The sequence below is a fragment of the Anabrus simplex genome, chromosome 1, assembly GCF_040414725.1.
Source record: "Anabrus simplex isolate iqAnaSimp1 chromosome 1, ASM4041472v1, whole genome shotgun sequence".
Taxonomy (NCBI): Eukaryota; Metazoa; Arthropoda; class Insecta; order Orthoptera; family Tettigoniidae; genus Anabrus; species Anabrus simplex.
The window spans coordinates 211,164,996-211,185,001 of record NC_090265.1 but is presented as its reverse complement, the minus strand read 5'-3'; the positions used below and the strand labels follow the sequence as shown (position 1 = coordinate 211,185,001).

The following is a 20,006-nucleotide window of genomic DNA, read 5'->3' as shown; positions in this document are numbered from 1 at the left end:
CAGTGTTAAAGAAATGAGGACTTCTCATTTTAGATTGCTTCCATAGCCATCTTGAAGATTCTGTGAAGAATCGTATCAAAGGAATGAACTTGCATGCTGCAAGGAGGCCTCATTTGCATGCTGCAACCCTTGGACATGAGCGTCAATAAGCTATTCGAGAATTACGCTTAGAAGTTTATTTAATAACTAATAATTCTAATCTAATATCATTTGCTTTATGTCCCACTAATTTAATTTGTGGCTGGTATAAATTCGCAATTCATTGCGGTGTCCATGAAGTTAATCTCTCATTGCGGCATGATGTGCGGCATGTGTGTAGTGAATTTTTATAGAATTCCTGTTTGGGATATTGATTTTTACCATCTATTATGTAGTTTTAGAGTTATTTAGATATATTTGATTTCCAGGTCATAGAACATGGGTTTAAAAGAGTCTGTTGCTCTCTGCATTTTTCCTGGATTTGTTTACCTTAATCTTAATTAATCTTATAATCTACTTGAATTTAATTCAGTTTATTTAATCCAACCATTTATGAACAGTGTCAACAAAAGAAAATAAAGAATGTAATGTTGATGACCGGTGTCATAATAAAACATCACTACACTAACAATAGCAACTAACGTGAAATGGATTTTAAACAAACGCTCTTCATCCTCATATAAAACTGATGTTTGATTTCAATAATCATTACCATCACTATGGTAAGAAACTAACATATTGCATCGCACTTACATAAGAAAAAATTATTATTGACAGTTTGGTAAACACCATCTTCATGGCCCTTGGAGAAAAGTACTTCTTCTTCTTCTTCTTTTATGACCACATAGGATCACTTAAAAGCCAGTCCATCGTTCAGGTCTCTTTGAAGGGATTGTTCGGGCTTTGTGGTCCTCCCAGTACTTCTTCAGACACTCCGATCTTCGTGCCCTTTCCTCAGTTGAAAATATGCATGTTGTTGGTTTATTTTGTGTAAGGGTAAAGCAGAGGTTTGTATACTTGAGTTTTGTATTCAATTTTATCTTATTTGTGGTGTCTTCTGTTGTAAGGACTATTTCCTTCAGATCCTCTCTTACTTCTCTGATCCATTTACATCCTGTTGTGGTATCTTTTGAGACGAGATTGTGTTGTACTAGTTGTTTCAGAATTCTGGAATCCTGCATCCTCATAATATGTCCAAAAACTCCCAGTCTCCTCTTACGCATAGTATCTGTAATGGATTCTAGCTCTTTGTACACGACTTTGTTAGGTATTAACTACCACTGTCCATCTTTCTGGTATTTTTTGTTGATGCAGGTTCTTCCAGTCCTCCTTTCAATTTTCTGAAGTCTGTCAGTCTTTGATTGTTTATTCAGGTAAAAGAGTGTTTCTGCTGCATATGTAGCTTCCGGTTTTATAACTCTGTTGTAGTATGTTATTTTTGTATTTATTTGATAGACATTTCTTTTTGTAGATACCCTATGTTAATTTTTGTGCTTTAGCTAATCTATTTGTTCTTATTTGGATTGAGATTTTTTCATTTAGGTTATGTGTTATTACTTCTCCAAGATATTTAAATTGAGTTACTATTTTGATTTTATTACCATTTATGGAGACTTCTTTTAGCTGTGTTGGTTTTTGGGGCATAATTTCTGTTTTTTCAAATGATATTTGAGGCTAATTTTATTTGCAAAGTTTTGAAGTTCTGATATCTGGGTTTTTGCTTCTTTTATGTCCACTGCTAGTAATGCTAAATCGTCAGCAAATCCAGGCAATTTGTTTTGGTTTTTTGGCCAATCTTTATTTTGGGGGGGACATTTCCTAAACCATTCCCTCATTACCATTTTCTAGAGCACAGTTAAATAATAGTGGTGAGAGACCATCTCCCTGCCGTAGTCCAGTTTTAATTTCAAATGTCTCTGATGTTTCACCCTTAAACTTCACTTTTGATTTTGTGTTGGTGAGAGTCAATTTTATCATGTTTATTAATTTGGGGTGTAATCCAAGGTGTCTTAAAATTTTAAACAGAGATTCTCTATGGATGAAATCATAAGCTTTCTTGAAATCTACAAATGTTATCACCATATCTCTGTTTCTTCTCCTGTTATAGTACATTATCAACTTAAGACTCATGATCTGATCAGGACAGCTCCTCCAGGGTCTGAAACCTCCTTGATATTCTCCTAGTTCTTTCTCAAGTTGTAAACCTATCCTATTAAGGATGATTATTGAAAATATTGTGAATGTTATGTCTAGGAGCGAGATTCCCCTGTAGTTATTAGGGTCGGTTTTGTCTCCTCTATTGTGCAGTGGATGAATGAGGGCTGTTGTCCAGTGTTCTGGTAGTTCTTCTTTAATCCAGATAGAGACAAGTTGTTGATGGAGGGCAACTTTTGCTGATGTTCCTGCATATTTCCAGATTTCCGCAAAGGTCTGATCTTCTCCTGGCGCTTTGTAGTTTTTTAATTTATTCAGAGCTTGGTAGACTTCCTTTGTTGTGGGGGGATTGATGTTCTCTGGTGGTGTTTTTATCGGGGTGTTAGTGTCCAAATGAAGGAGTTCTGTAGGTTCCTCACAATTTAAAAGCTTATTGAAATATTTAGCCAGAATTTCTGCATTGTCTTTATTGTTATGGGCCAGCTTACCATCTTCATCCTTCATCAGTAGGGTCGGGGGTTCATATTTTTGGAGCTGCTTTCTGAAGGTTTTGTAGTTTTTGATAACTGTGAACTATACCCTCATAAACAAAAATTATATCTTGAATACTTAACTTCAATGATCAACATTCATGAAAAAAAAAAATGCACACTATTATTGCAGACTGAACAGAAATTGTACAGATCACCAATAATTTTTTTAGCTAGAGCACTGCCATTGCAGACTGAACAAGATTAATAAAGATCACCAATAAAAAACAGCTAGAGCACTATCGTTGTAGACTAAACTGACTTTGTAAACTAGTGATCATCTCTGAAAAATAGACTCAACACTGTCATCGCAGACTAAACTGAATATCTAACATGAATAATGATAATCAGTGAAAATAAACTAAACGCTGTAATCGCAGACTGTTATGCAGACTGAACTGACTATTTGACGTGAATAATGACGATCACCAAAAATAAACTAAAAACACTGTCATCACGTGCTGAACTAACTATCTGACTTGAATAATGACAATCACTGAAAATAAACTAAACACTGTCATCACAGACTGAACTGACTATCTGACTTGAATAAATAACTTAACTAGTGATCTCTCCACCGAATAGGCAAAATAATATATTTCTACATCGCTACATTCTTACCCTAAAACATTATAATATTGTTTACATCAAACTATCCCCTGTGGTCATCTACAAACTAGCTAATTTCATTGTGAAATACCTATGAGTCCAACCGCACTCACTATAACTTTTAATAAAATGCGACGACCCATGAAGAACAAACAAAGATCGACCCGACCTCGTAATTAACCAAAATTTCAAACACTAACTCTGATATAAAATATGGACTTTAGGGCTCATGCTGTGTCAAGAAAATAAGGTGAAATTCTTTACGTTCCATCAGAAGAAAATCTCTACAGTCGAGAGACAGAGCACAGTTCTCTGCGAAACGTAAAGAATTTCACCTTATTTTCTTGACACGGCATAAGCCCAAAAGCCTATATCATGTCTATAAGTACGGGCCGTGAAATCATCAATGGCATCATAAAATATGTACAACAAACTATCCTGATCTTATCATGGTACTCACTAAATACTAACAAACCTAAATCACAACTAATCCCTTCCATCTACACTACATATCACATATCATCATCATCTGGGTATCCTTCCAGAGGGCTGGGTAGGACTTTTGTGGACAATCTGCCTCCATCGGTTCCTGTCATTATAGAGTTCCTCTCCTTTCACATTCTGCAGTATTGTTCCTTTCTCGATAAGGTCTGCATTTATTTGGTCCAGCCACCTTCTTCTGGGATGTCCAACAAGTCTCCTTCCAGGTACTGCCATTTCCAAGCATTGTCTGGGAGTTCCAGTCTCTTCCATCCTTTGCACATGTCCAAACCATTTCAGCCGTGCGATGCGTAGTCTTTCTTACATCGTACAGGTCACTTGCATGTCATTTCTAATGCACTTATTTCTGATTCTGTCTCTTCTTGTTTTTTTGCATAGCTGATCATAAAAATTTCATTTCACATGCTTGCAGTTTGCTGATGTCTCTTTTCAATAACACACAGGTCTCCAACCCATATGTCATGATTGGTAGGAGGTAAGATTTGAACATTGTTTGTTTGGCTTTCACGGGAACTGCTTTGTCCCACACTAGATATTATACTTGATAGAAGAACTTAACCTTTTTTCACTCTGTTCTGGATTTCCAATTTAGCACTCCCCTGGTTCGATACAATACTTCCAAGATAGCTGAAGCTTTCTACACATTCAATTCTCTCTCCATGAAGTTTGAGGTCACATTCGCCGGGTGTTCTACTCAGTTTCATTGCTACTGTTTTCTTCTTACTCACAGTTAACTTATATTCCTTAAATTTGTTGACCCAGGAATCTAATTTCCTTTGGACTTCTTGCTCTGTTTCTCCCCAAATGACAACATCATCTGCAAACACTAATGCATTCAAATCTCCAGGTTCTGCAGCTTTAATTTTTTTAATGATTATACGCCCTTCCTGCGTCCAGGTAGGTCAACGTAAAAGAATTCCATAGCCAGCTTCCTAGGGTTTCTTGCAGTTACGATGTAGTTTAATTTTTATCATGGGCTCTGAAGAGGACTTTGATGCGTTAACACGGTTACTCATTTTCAACCTAGTGCTTTGTTCATTACCTTTTTTATTACCTCCTCGATGGACGTCTCCATCCGTCTCATCAGTGATGGCATTTAGTCATTGAAAATCTTGGCTACAATACCTTATTCTACTATGACACTTACAAATAAATCATCAAGTGAGATTTTCTTAAACTAATATTAATTAACAAATAAATATCTATAGAAATGAGTAAACAATTAATCCAGAAGAGAAAAATAATGATATTTCCAAATGCTTATCCTACAATTACGTAATGCTGATCAGCTGACCCTATATTAATACAACAACGAAAAGTCTTCTTACTGTCATCTTCAGTGTATGGTTATTCAAATTAAACCCTTTACTTTTCTTATATCTCATAAGTAATGCCTCAGGATAGCCTACCCTTTTAAATACATTTCTTACTTGAAGACAGAAATATTTCTTATGATATTTACAGTGACTTCGAGTCATACATGTTCCAACAGAAGTGCCTTATAAATGATCTAAACTTTAAGTATACAATCTTCTTGAGCTGGGTTTCAACAAACATTAATTCTTAATTATCAATTTGATCTGAATCGGAATCTCATCATGGACTTTATTATTTATGCTTCGGAAAATGGGATAAGTTTCTCGTAATTTGCAGCTCAAATTACGCTGCTCTAAATCTATATTTAATTTCAATATTACATCTACATTTCATACTTTCAATATATGCATAACATTAACAAACTCAAATGTGTCACATCTAACTTGTTTACTGCCTGTGTGCCATTAAGATGCATTAAAACTTTCAATAACCTAAGATACAGTATAGTACATTACAACATCTCATATTCTCTCTTGTATGCCACTAGCTTAAGTCATTTCATAGCTCTCGACCCTGATTTGGTTCATCGTGAAGTTTACAGCTCCGTACAATGGTCATTAAACATCATCATAACCTAGTATAACATCATTTATTTACAGTATTGAGGTTACCAGGTGACTACACTCCAATATATTAACTCATATTTCAGCTTGAGTATGGTGGAATTGTGATGGATCCCTATTCTCCAAGACAATAACCTTTCTTATATCTTCTTGGGTAAGTATGATCCTATTTGACCTGTATTACTACTTAACATATTCCATTTCTTCTTAATTATGATGACATATACCTCTTGATGTACTTCACATTCCATATTTCACTTCATTCAGTTCTTCTACCTTATAAATATTGCACCTCCCATAAGTCCAACCCTTCGTCCACGTCGTGGGAGGTGGGCAACGGCATGAAGTAGGGGATTGCCTGTAGGGGTGATGTACAGCGGGGACTGTGTGTGCCCCAGGACTGCTACGGTAGCTGTGAAGGCCCTTCAGGAACCCTGAAAAGTGACAGCTAACGGGGCTCTGGTGATGTCCTCAGTGGCAGATGCGGCGGAGAAGGAGACCTTTGGAACAGCAAGTCTGGCAGACGAGGCAACCCTTTTCCCTTGGGGTTGAAGAAATGGGGGAAACCACTGCCTTGTGGTGAAGAGGGATCTTCAAAGGCTAAGGGAGACAACCCCTACAGAAAACGGCAGGCTTGGATGCTCAGGTGCCAGCCCCACCACCAAGCTCAGGTGCTGTGGGCTAATAACTCGCACATCTTAAATCCACTTATTAAAGAAACTGAAGTGAAACGAAACCAGATGGATACATCGATGATGAACTTTGGCCCAAAACAGAAAATGAGAATTGGTTGTTGGGATGTTAGAACTTTGACAGAAGAAGTTAAACTAAAGCAGGTTGAGAGAGAGATGCAAAATTATGGCTTGGAAATTCTTGGTTTAAGTGAAGTGAGGTGGTGCGATTTTGGAGAGATCATGACGCAGAATGGGGATACATTTATTTATTCTGGACAGTCTGGGGAGGATGCTGAACAGAAAAATGGAGTGGGTATATTGCTAAATAGGACGTCCAAGAACAATTTAATTGAATGGAGTCCCATCTCAGACAGAATGATGACAGCTAGATTTCAAGATAAAATTCAAAATGTAACAATAGTAGTTTGTTATGAACCAACAGAACTATCTGATGCCGACATGAAGGATCAATTTTATCATCTGTTGATTGAAACTACGAAGAATATAAATAAAAGAGATATTGCTATTATTATGGGTGATATGAATGCAAAGATTGGATCAAATAATGAGGGACTAGAGCATGTGATAGGGAAACATGGATTAGATGAAATGAATGATAATGGAGAGAGATTTGTAAATTTGTGTGTCAGTCACGAAATGGTGATTGGAGGGACAATCTTTCCTCACAAAAGGTGTCATAAGATTACATGGGTACTGCCAGGTCATGAAATAGAAAATCAGATCAACCCTGTAGCTATTAGCAAGAAATTTAGAAGATCTTTGACAGATGTGAGGAATAGAAGAGGAGCTGATGTTGGTAGTGATCATCTAGTAGTAGCTGAGTTTAAATTGAAAATAAAGGCTGCATCGAAGAAGTTTGCAACAAGATAAAAGAGGTTCAACATACAAAGGTTAAACAGTAAAAAGAGGAGGAAAGAATTTAGTCTGGAATTGAAAAATCGGTTTGGAGTGCTTTCAAATATCGAAAAAGAGGGAGATTTGAGTGTGGAAAGAACTTGGGAAAATGTTAAGAACACTTATATACAAACGTGTGAAAAATTAATTGGTTATAGGAGCTATCAACAGAAAGACTGGATGTCTGAAGAAACATGGGACTTAATTGAAAAATGAAAAGAGGCAAAAGCTATAGTAAACCAAAGCAGAACAAGACAGCAGAAGTTAGAAGCCCAAAGGAAATATTAGGAAATTGACAAAATGATTAAAAGGAGTGTGAGAAGCGATAAAAGAAGATGGATTGACCAGCAGGCACAAATTGCAGAGGAAGTTGAGAAGAAGAGTGATATGAAACAACTCTATACTATTACAAGGAAGTTGTCAAGAGGAGGTTATAGGAAGAGTAAACCAGTGAGGGATAAGAAAGGAAATGTGCTGTTATCACAAGAAGAACAATTGAGAAGATGGCAAGAGTATTTTTCAGAAATTTCAAACAAAGATGATGGAAATGAGCAGGAAATGCAAGAAGAAGTAAATGAAGGCTTAGATAGTGAAGACTCAAGAATAAAGCTAGATCTCCCAACAAGGCATGAAGTTAGGTTAGCATTGAAACAATTAAAGAATGGTACAGCAGGTATAGATAATATAGATCCAGAAATACTAAAAGTGGATGAAGGGGCCACCATTAATTTGCTGCTACCATTACTGGGGAAAATATGGAAAGAAAGGAAAATTCCAGCTGATTGGAAAGAGGGCTTGATAGTGAAACTTCCCAAAAAAGCTGCACCACATTGTGTAAGAATTGGAAAGGAATAACACTACTGAGCATACCAAGTAAAATTCTCTCTAGAATAATTCTGAACAGAGTAAAGGACTCAATTGAGCAGCGTCTTCGAAAAGAACATGCTGGTTTCCGTAGACAACGCAGCTGCGTTGATCTAATAAATACGCTAAGAATAATTCTAGAGCAAAGTAATGAATGGCAGGCCACATTGTACTTGACATTCATAGACTTCAAATGAGCATTTGATTCAGTAAATAGGACCATAATGTGGAAGACCTTGGTGAAATATGGAGTACCGGATAAGATCTTGAATCTCATGAAGGCAGTGTATGAAGGGTATAGATGTAAAGTAGTACATGAGGGAAAACTCTCAGATTATGTGAATGTCACAAGTAGAGTTCGCCAGGGATGCGTTCTTTCACCAACAATCTTTTTAGTGGTGCTCAATAATGTTACGAGAAATATGTTGGGTGGAAGGAAAAGAGAAATACAATGGGGAATTGGGGAAAGACTGGAAGATTTAGAATTTGCAGATGATATTTGTCTTTTGTCTTCAAGAATTAGTGATATGAAACACAAGTTAGAAGGATTACAGACGGAAGCAGAGGCTGCAGGACTCAATATAAATATAATAGAAAATGAGAGTAAATGCTAAAATTGATGAAAGATTGTTTGTAGCAGGAGAAGAGATTGAAGAGATTAAAACATTTACTTACTTGGGAAGTGTAGTGACGAGAGAAGGAGGAGCGGAAGAGAATGTGAGAGCCAGAATAAGGAAAGCAAATGGAGCCTTCATGCAGCTGTATACAGTATGGAAGAATAACAACATTTCAAGGAAAACGAAAATAAGAATTTTCAATACAAATGTTAAATCAGTCCTTCTGCATGCTTGTGAAACTTGGAAGGTTACAACGAACTGTCACTAATCTCTTGCAGATATTTATAAACCGTTGCTTATGGCGCATCATAAACATCAGATGGCCTGAAATTATATCCAATGACGAGCTATGGAGAACAACAAACCAAGTTTCAGTCGCAGTGGAAATCAACAGGAGGAAATAGAAATGGATAGGTCATACTTTGAGAAAGCCAGCGGGATCTATTGAATGCACAGCATTGGAGTGGAATCCGCAAGGAGCACAGATGAGAGGTTGTCCTAGGAAGACCTGGAAGAGGTCTGCAGAGGAGGAGGCTCTTGAAGCAGGGAAGACTTGGAAGGAAGTTGAAGCATTGGCAAGTCGACAACCACAATGGAGACGTTTCACGGATGCCCTATGTTCCAGTGGGAACGAGAGGAATTAAGTCAAGTAAGTCATAGATATTGCACTTCGTATCATATTTCTTCTTAATAACAACTCCACGTTGCAAAATATTTCCCTCGACGTATCATTTGCTTCCATTTCCCTTCATAACAACATAGGATCCATTTCTTCTTAATAGCTTATAACCTTTACCCTGTCTGATAATGTTACTATTACACAAACAGCTCTTTTTAATACAACATATAACCTCTATGATACTCTTTACTGACATCAATATTAACCTAGGCTATGATTTGGGATCTACACACGTAATGCTCTCCTTCGGTATCAAATCTTTCATTTATACTACGGTCACTTCTTACTTCATTATACATGGACTACCGCATATGTTAATCGTGAGAGCTAGGCATGTCAAAGAAGTTGCTTTCGTAGTTCACAACATGCACATCGATTATTTCACACTTTCAAAAAAATATAATTAACTCTACTAAACTACATAAATATCTTAAATAACAAGAAACTTATCTCATTTCCTCAGCGGTGTTGGGATGGACTAGTCTGCATCATTACTGCCAGCGAATCTCGCGACTGGCAGTGACTAGGCCCTTGGCCATCCTAGGTTAGGTCGGGCGGCTCCGAGTAATCCGTTTCCCCCATGCAGTTAGAACTTCTCCATGACTCTTGGCTCGTTCATGAAAAGACAATAGATGAGTTGGATCTGACAATACATCTTAAAGAAATCTTCTCTATAGCAATCTTTCAATTGGTAATAAATGTTAGCCCTGTATAAATTAATTTGGCTTCTATTTTCTTTTATATGATTATCTTCTCAACTAGTTTCGTAATTGACTAACGGCAGTGTAGATTTATTTCCTTTCCATGGGCTACTTTATAGTTGATCTTTAATTTTGCTCTTTTGCTTCTCTGTGCGGCGATGCATAGGCGTAAAATGCTCTATTCTTCTCCCAGTTGTATTTTTCGTCGGAAAGCATGTTCTTACTTCTTCTCTGCTACTGGATATCGCTAACTTGACAAATACCACTTCTCAATACGCTTACAGATCCGTATTTCCTCTTCTTTCTGCAGTATTGTATTATACTTTTATTATCTTGGCTGAGTTATGTGTGAACATTTGGATTGCTGAAAAAGTAGTAGTTCCGTTTTTTTTTTTCTTTCTTTACTGTTGTCCCATCTTAACAGTCACCAATGATTCTATGTATTGTGCTATCCTGCTAATCTGGATTTCTATGCCCTTGCATGCTTATTTACTCTGTTTGTTGCCACCACCGGCCATTGTATTTAAACCGATCTGACTAATATTTCTACTTTAGGGATAGCGTCATGGTACAATTACATCCATGAGTGCAAGGAAAAGTAGTGGAGACATTGCACTGCCTTGTTGTACACCTTTCTTTGTTTGGAACCATTCAGATCTACTATTCCCTATTTGTACACTACTTTCACAGTTTTCATATAGCAATTGGATCTTACGAATTAGAGAACTTGGAGCCCCTAGTTTGTGCAGGCCACGAACCTGCTACGCAGGCGTAGCAGGGGGAGAGGTGATATTCCCACGTGGCGCGTCCCAGGTGGCGGATAGGGGGGTCCTAACCGGCTTGCCGGCAGACTTGAGGGAAATAAAATACCTCTCGCGGACCAAACACACACCCCCTGTGGGTGGGGGAGGCTGACGAATAATACAACCATGGTATCCCCTGCCTGTCGTGAGAGGCAACTAAAAGGGGTGACCAAGGGATGATTGAATTAGAACCATGAAACTACTTTTGATTCGTACCATCACGCGGGGAACACCCTGGGTTGCCTGTACTTGCGAGTTGTACCACTATGTTCGGTACGAAATGGGTTTGTGTTTAGTAGTAGTCATGAGCTTGGCCTGGGGGTTTCCAGTACCCGTGTGTCGTACCCATGTGAGCACCACCGCGGGTCTGGGCGTAGCCTGTGAGTTGTACCACTATATGAGCGACACCGTGGGTCTGCGTTGCCTTTGATTAGTATCCACTCTGTGAGGAACACCACGGGGCCCGTGGGACCGGCATCCGTGCCTAGTACATCTAGGTGAGGAAACTCATTGGTTTGCGTTGGCTATGAGTGGCGCCATTGTGTGAGAAACACCATAGGTCTGCGTTGCCTGTACGAAGTACAATACTTGTGAGTAGTACCGTCTTGTGTGGAACACCGTGAGTTTCGCTACTTTTGATTAGTACCCAAACATGCCAATACCATGGTTCTACTTTACTCGCGACATGTACCATTCTGTGGGGCCTTAGACATGGATTTTGCACCTCTTTCGACATCAAGCATCATCGTGCTTTATGAGTGGTCCCTTGGTCAGTAATCAACTATGTATGATCTTTGTTTGAGTCTGATCCACTGTATTTTGGTTGTTTGTTTCCTTTTTTTTTTTTTTTTTGTTGGGTTCATGTCCATCCATTCATTCTTCATGATGACATTATTATTATTTTTTTTGGTCAGTGGATGAATTTGACATTTTTGTTCTTTTATTTCGTACCATTAGGGGCCGATGACCTCGATGTTAGGCCCCTTTAAACAACAAGCATCATCATCATCAGTTTGTGCAGGCACTCCCATATTTGGTTTCTTGGAACACTGTCATAGGCTTTTTCTATATCTAGGAACACTACTATCAGATCTTTCCCTTTTTCCCAGTACTTTTCCATTAGTTGTCTAACGGCAAAAATTAGGTCTATTGTTCCTCTGTTGCCTCTGAAGCCGTGTTGTTCTTCTTCAAACTGATGTTCTATCCTTGATCTTAATCTCTTTGCTATGATCTTTTCCAATATCTTTAGGCAGTGTGGTAGCAGGGTAATTCCTCTGTAGTTTGTACACTTTCTTCTGTTTCCTTTCTTGAATACTGGTGTGATGAATCCTTTTTTCCATTCATCTGGTATCTTATTTTCTCTCCAGATTACTCTTAGTGTTTGATGTAGCCACTGAAGACCTTGTATGCCTGCCGCTATGATTATATCTGCATATAATCCATCTACTCCTGGTAAGTTTCCTCCTTTCATAAGTTTTAGGGCATTTTCTGTTTCTGACCACGTAATTGGTCTTTCTTCTCCATATTTGATAGGTTCATTGTTTTCGTGCTTCACTTCTTCATTGCCATTTAACAACTTGTTGAAATAGTTTCCCATTTCTTCTCTGATGTTTTCTATATTCCGGATTAGGATTCCATCCTCTGTTTCAGTTGCTTTAATATCCTCTTTGTCTGATCTCCCACTCTTCGGTATTCCATACAACATCTTTTGATTCCCTTTTGAGTCCTCCTGTAGTTTTTGTGTGAACATCTCCGAACTCTTATCCTTCTCTTCCTTTACAATTCTCTTCACTAATAATTCTTATCTCTATATATTTGTTTGAGGTTGGCTATTTTTTGGTTATCTTATTGTAAGACACCTTGCATTTGAATTTGCTTCTCAACATCTTTATGTTTCTTTGCCATATTTCGGTCTTTAATAGCCTCTCTTACTTTTTCACTCCACCAACTAGTCTCTTTCTTCTTTCTTCCTCCTCTTGTTTGGCCACATACTTCTGCTGCACAACTCACTAATGTTGTTTTAAACAGGTTGCATTCCTCCTGTGCACTTTGTGTTTCATTCTTCGGTACCTTTTCCATGACTAACTCTTGAAAAGCTTTTTTATTTGCCTCATCTTCCAATTTCCAATCTTTTATTCTTGGTATTTTCTGTGTACTTGGTGTTCGCACAACCTTCTAGTTCAAGTCAGCTATTAGTAACCTGTGATTGCTGTCTAAACATTCACTGGGAATAACTTTTACATCTATCACGCCTTCTCCACTTTTTCTATCTGTTATTAGGTACATAATCAATGACTGTTTGAGTTCTTCCATCCCAGCTGTATCTGGTTATTTATTGGCTGTCTTGTTTCTTGAAGAAGGTGCTTTTTTAGACATGATATAGGCTTTTGGGCTGATGCCGAGTCAAGAAAACATCGATGGCAAGGTGTTTTTTATTATCGTGTTTTTTCTGGCACAGAAATCTACGACATTCTCACCTTCAGCATTCCTTCCCCCATATCCACGTATATGCTCCCATTACCTCTTCATAGCCTATTCTATCTACTCCAACCTGGGTATTTAGATCCCCTGTTATCATAATATTATCCTCTTGTACATAGGAACTCTTGCTTTTCGTCATCATTACATCCTCTCTGCGGAGCATATACGTGGATTATTGTGAGACTGTTACTGCCAAGTTTTACTCTGGCTTTGGTCATTCTTTTGTTTATATATGTGATATCTGTTATGGCTTCAGTATCTTTATGTAGCACAAATCCAACTCCATTCTTTGTTTCCTTCTTGTTACCATGCCAGTATAGCTTGTAATCTTCCCTCAGTTTCTTTGATTTCATCCCCTTCCATTTTGTCTCACTCATTCCTAATATATGAATCACCGGGCGAGTTAGCCATGCAGTTAGGGGCATGCAGCTGTGAGTTTTCATCCGGGAGATAGTGGGTTTGAATCCCACTGTCAGCAGCCCTGAAGATGGTTTTTCGTGGTTTCCCATTTTCACACCAGGCAAATGCTGGAGCTGTACCTTAATTAAGGCCATGGCTGCTTCCTTCCAACTCCTAGGCCTTTCCTATCCCATCATCACCATAAGACCTATCTGTGTCGGTGCGATGTAAAGCCACTAGCAACAAAAAAAAAATATATATATGAATCTTCCTCCTTTCCATCAGGTCGACTATCTCTTCACACTTGTTGGTCACTGTATTTATATTCAGGGTTCCTACTCCCAGTTTGATTTCTTGGTAAGGTCTATTCCAGTTGTTATGTCTTTGATCAGTATATCTTGTTACATTTTCAGGATAAGCATTAGCCTTCTTAGGGTCATCATTAATTCCTGAAGTGCCAGAAGTGGAGTCTTTTTCTGGTATGTTTGATCCGAGGCTTGTTCGTACATTGAAAGTAATCAAACAATTACTTCTTTACTGGCTCGCTGGGCCTAACATAAAGGAGGATTTTCTTTTGGGGTTTACTCCCATAGCCTTTGAGGATCCCTCCTCATCCCACAAGGGAGTGGGTTCCATCTCTACTACCCCAGAGGATGGGTTGTCTCTTCCGCCAGCTCTGCTGTACCGAATCATCAGCTCCGCCTTCGCTGCCGTCGAGGTCCTCACCCGTAACCCTGGGCATGGTACTGGGTCCCTGTCTGAACTCAGCCATCCTATCACTCTGGCCTACTGGAGTGTAGGATGCCCACCCGACGTGGACGTGCCAGGCAGGAATTACTCTAGTGGAGGACAGGGAAGGTGGCCCTGTCTCCCTTGAGCTGGGTTAATGGTTGTATTTGATGCTACAACCAGTATCACAAGACCTCCCATAATTATCCATGACATACAAGTTACCGTCAAAGTCCTATTGTGAACCATTTAACAAACTATGTTCCGAAACCTTAATTCCAAAAATAAAATTATTAATGATCAATAGGAACAAGTCCCTCTACACCTTAAAGAGAGCTGAGTTCAGGCATATTAACGACCTCCATGTTAATTTATCAACGAAGTTTACGAAATATTATTTCAGTTCTATTCTTAAAAACCCAGATTGTAAAGTGCAGCTTGCTTGGAGCGGTCTAAAATACATCGCCCTCGTAACAGGAAGTTTGACCCTCGCTTGTTCCTTGGAGACATGATGTCAGCCACCTGTCTATTCTCCCCTACCCACAGCAGATATTTGTATGTCAAGAATAATTTTGAAACAAGCCAGATTTATACATCCACTTGAAGTGAAATCGTTCCTATCATACGTTTCACGACATCTAATTCTCTCTGAGATCACGTAGTATTCTATGCACTAAAATATTTACTTTGAATGGTATGTGCCACATACCAGTCTCATTGAAAATACGAAATGTCATTTTCAAAATGGCGCCTCATGGCCTTCCGTTAAATATTAACCCAGGGGCTTCTTGCACATCCTGGATAATTAATACACAATCCACGGGGCATTTCAGTCCTTGATTGGGGGAAGTCTTAATGTGATTACAGGAGTACTTGACATTATTGGTGGTGCGGTGGGGTTATCTGTAATATTGAGGTTTGCTGTCATTGTTGAAAGTTTCTTATCAATTTCATGCGAAGTTCGTAAGATAGCACATTTAGTGGAGTCTGTGTGTTCTATGCATTTGTGTATACCAGCTTTGTAGGCACTGTCATCTAATAGGTTATGAATCTCATCATCAAGTCTGGTTAGTCGATGCAAAGTCTCCTGAAGTCTCTCCTTGTATTACTTATAATCTTCCATTATGGTTAGTCGATCCAAAGTCTCCTGAAGTCTCTCATTGTATTACTTATCCTCCAGTGATGAAGTGTCGGTGAACTTCTCCACCTCTGTGACGAAGCATGTAATGTTGGCCCTTTCCTTCATTCGTCTTCTCTTCAGGTTGTGAAGTTGCATTTCTGAATTATTTTCAGCCATATCCAATGCTGTAATGTTATTCTCTTTGACAGTATCGATAAATTTGTATCGATAAGTTCGCTCAGTAGTTCTGTGAACAGATGCTAAATGGCTTTGTCTTGAATTACATGTGTCAGGAATCTTGCAATATGGCTACCAGTAATTTACATTTTAACCTATACAACTTCAGTAATCAACCACAGTTACATGTATTTTACTAGGCTTCTTAACCATGTGAAATTGCAGAAATGTTCTTAAAATTACATTTTAGACAATGTACAGTTAGAAACTGGTGACATTTCTGTAGGCTTGTGTAAAATCATTGCTAGTGTCCATGTGCGATCAAACGCCTGGTTAGTTCATGGAGTTCATAAGTAAACATTTCCGGGTTTCGGCTCCAAAATGTTAAGTCATGAGCAGTGGCGGTTGGTGCATTAAGGCCTTTTGAGCGCTGCTCCGCCGCCTTTTAAAAAACACTTAACATAATTTCACTCTGTAAGTGATTGCATAAAGAGATGGACAAATGCAGCGAAGTTGAACTTATGGTGGTGTACTATTCAGTTATACAATGTAATCTTTATTATTTTCAAAGATATGGCAAAGGCTGTCAGACCGTGTCAGCCATTCAGCAAGCACGATGCTCTTTAGTTGTGAGGCGGTCGGGCTCTGGCAGAAGAGCCCTCAGTAGGTCTCTGGAGTCAGCAAGTGTGCAGGGTGTGGGAGGAGCCTGGAAAGACAATATGGGCTTGTCAGGGGAAGGAAGAGTGGAGGTGAGTGTATGGTCTGTCCAGCACAGCTCTCAGTAGGCCCCTGGAATCAGCACGTGTGCAGGGTGCGGGAGAAACCTAGAAAGACGGTATGGGCTTGTCAGGGGAAGGAAGAGTGCAAGTGGGTATATGGTCTGTCCGGCAGAGCCCTCAGCAACATCGCCAACCACTTTACAATGTATCTAGGCTTTTTCCCCCCATGTCTTACATTAATTGTTGTTAGAGATTAATTCCAAAACACTTTACAAAACAATGAATTCCATTATACTGACTGTTTAAACATTTCTATAAAGGAGCTAAAATCAGGATTCAAAATGTAACCATAAAGTGACGCACTATTTGTAAGCTGGTCAAATTCTTAAATATGACTTTATGCTTTGAGATTTGGGCAAGACAAGAGAAATTTGGGCGTGCACTGTGTATTTGTTTTTGTGAATGTCATTATTGTTGCTTTTGATTGTGATCAGTGAAATAGTGCAATGCCATAGTAGTTGTGATTGCATTAGCTGTTAGCTTGTTAATGTTTGTATATAAATGCCATTGTAGTGTAGTTCATTACTGCAACAAGCAGATTTCTATTCAGCCAGTGTCATTGGGTTATTATTATTATTATTATTATTATTATTATTATTATTATTATTATTATTATTATTGTTGTTGTTGTTGTTGTTGTTGTTGTTGTTGTGGTCGTCGTCGTCGTCGTCGTCGTCGTTGTTGTTGTTGTTGTTGTTGTAATATATTTATTCCAAAACATTTTACAAAACAATGAATTCCATTATACTGACTACAGTATAAATAAGCTAAAATAAGTATTCAAAATATAACCATAATGTCATAATAAACAAGTAATACATTTTTACTGATTTTTAGTTGAAGAACCCTGTCATACTTTTTATTTGTGTAAATATGAACTTGATTCTTCTGCTGTTAATGAAAGAATGACTATGACATGGCAGGAAACAGTTAATGTTTGAAGCTTTTCTCCGCAAAAGATATAAAAGTATTAACATTCTATATTGGCCATATCAAAAATATATACACTTAACTCAATAGCACAGGTCATAATGCAGAGCAGCTGGCGATATGCTGTGTGCAAGAAAGGTCATCGTTTACCAAGGTGCAGTTGGACTCTTCGACAGTGTGTTAAACTGCCTTATTTGCTGTGTCAAGTATGTTCTGCAATAGCATTGCCTAATGATTGTGAGTATAAATAACTAGGAATATAATATTGTTGGTACATCATAATCCTTCCCTTATGTATTAGATTGTCCCTACTAATCATGTCATCATTTGTCCGACTCGTTGGCTGAATGGTCAGCGTACTGTACTGGCCTTTGGTTCAGAGGGTCCCGGGTTCGATTCCCGGTCAGGGATTTTAACCTCCATTGGTTAATTCCAGTGACCTGGGGGCTGGGTGTTTGTGCTGTCCCCAACATCCTTGCAACTCTCACACCACACATAACACTCTCCTTCACCACAATAACACGCAGTTACCTACCCATGGCAGATGCCGCCCACTCTCATTGGAGAGTCTGCCTTACAAGGGCTGCACTCGGCTAGAAATAGCCACACGAAATTATTATTTTTATTATGTCATAATTCATACTAACTCATTACACCTGACTTCAGGATGGAGAGGTCATTTCTAAAACGCAAGATTTTACAGTAACCTTCACTGTAAAATTAAGATTACATTACTAATGCAAATAGATAAGGGAAGCATTCCAAAGCACTCAGAATGTAACTATAGGCTCTGTGCGTATAGCAATGTGCTGCTGCGGGTGGAAATTACGAGAACTACTTAGAGGCGCCTTCATCAACAACTGGCCATAAAATGCTGGAATATGTGTGATGTTTACATACATATATTCAATTATTTTACAGTGGCCCTCTATCGCTGAATCCCTTTCTATATTTGTGTCTAAAGCCATTGTTAGAATCTAAGACCACATTCCGTATGTATTGATCCGGTCATATTTCTGATGTAGGTAGACGCTGTGATGGATCACATTGGCGTGAAGAGTAGAAGCTTGTGTCCCTGTATTATAGCAATGTTACATTTGCAAAGTAAGCTGCAATGGGCCATCTTTTTTAAAGCAAAATCTTCATAATAGATACACATTGTATTCTATTGCCATCATCTTAATTATAGCTAGTATAATAACAATAATAATCTAGTATAACAACAATAATAATAATGATAATGATATACCGTACTGTACTACAGACCAAAAAGCCCGCCTGGTGGCCATGATCGTTAAGGCGCTGAAATCTAAATGGTCAGACACCGAGGTTAGCCGGTTCGAGTCCCGTTGGTCGAAAAAAATTTCACCATCAGAATGTTGGCCGGCAGGCTAGGGGAGGTGGTGGCATACAATTTCTAATCACTAGATTGCGTGCCAAAAGCCTGGATTAAATTCCAAACCTCTCCACAGTGCTCATACGGAGTGAGGACATATGACACTGTTGATGGTAATTCGCCCATCGGATGGAGATGTTAGGCCTTGAGCAGACCCCCTGGTGCTATTCGACAGGAGTCGGCTATGTGCCGGCACCAGGTTTCACCCTCTCCCTACTATCACATGTCACATCATTCATTTCATCTCATTAACTCCTCTGATGAGGTTGACGTCAGGAATGGCATCCGGTCATAAAAATCCACCACGACAGATTCATCTCACCTCGTACCCGACCCCGTAGGGAAATGGGACAAGGGTTGGACAAACAAACAAAGTATATGATACCTTCGTATGTTTTTTCAGCTAATTTCTTATCATCCCCCCTTTACAATTAATATATCATCCTTCATAGTTTTGGCTTTACTCGATGAAACGACTAGTGGCTCGGTATAACACGAGAGCAGAACCCAATAAATAAATTAAGAAGAAGAAGAAGAACCATTTTACAATGCTGTCTTCAGATGATTATTTTTTAATGTCTTAACATTCGGACAGAGCTATATGCTTGTTGTTGGCTGCATTAATAGATACTGTGATACAGAGGTTTCCTTCACGACCTCATGAAATGCATTTGAAAAGATGGTGGATCATAGCAGTAAATTGCAAGAAGTAATTCGGGACTTATACATTTTAATTAACACAAAATAACTCTTTACAACGTGAATTTTAACCTTTTTTTTTTTTTTTTTGCTAGTTGTTTTACGTCGCACTGACACAGATAGGTCTTATGGCGACGATGGGACAGGAAAGGCCTAGGAGTGGGAAGGAAATGGCCGTGGCCTTAATTAAGGTACAGCCCCAGCATTTGCCTGGTGTGAAAATGGGAAACCACGGAAAACCATTTTCAGGGCTGCTGATAGTGGGGTTCGAACCTACTATCTCCCGAATACTGGATACTGGCCGCACTTAAACGAGTGCAGCTATCGAGC

At 38.7% G+C, this 20,006-nt stretch overlaps 1 protein-coding gene across 1 annotated transcript in view; it reads left to right on the top strand.

The window, feature by feature from the left end:
- The window catches only part of LOC136885635 (T-cell immunomodulatory protein), a 328,519-nt gene that overhangs the window by 276,446 nt on the left and 32,067 nt on the right, over positions 1-20,006 (top strand). Inside the window, exon 12 of the mRNA XM_068230710.1 lies at positions 17,676-17,818. Within this exon, the coding sequence (XP_068086811.1) occupies positions 17,676-17,818 (143 nt within the window). The remainder of the gene's footprint in view (positions 1-17,675; positions 17,819-20,006) is intronic.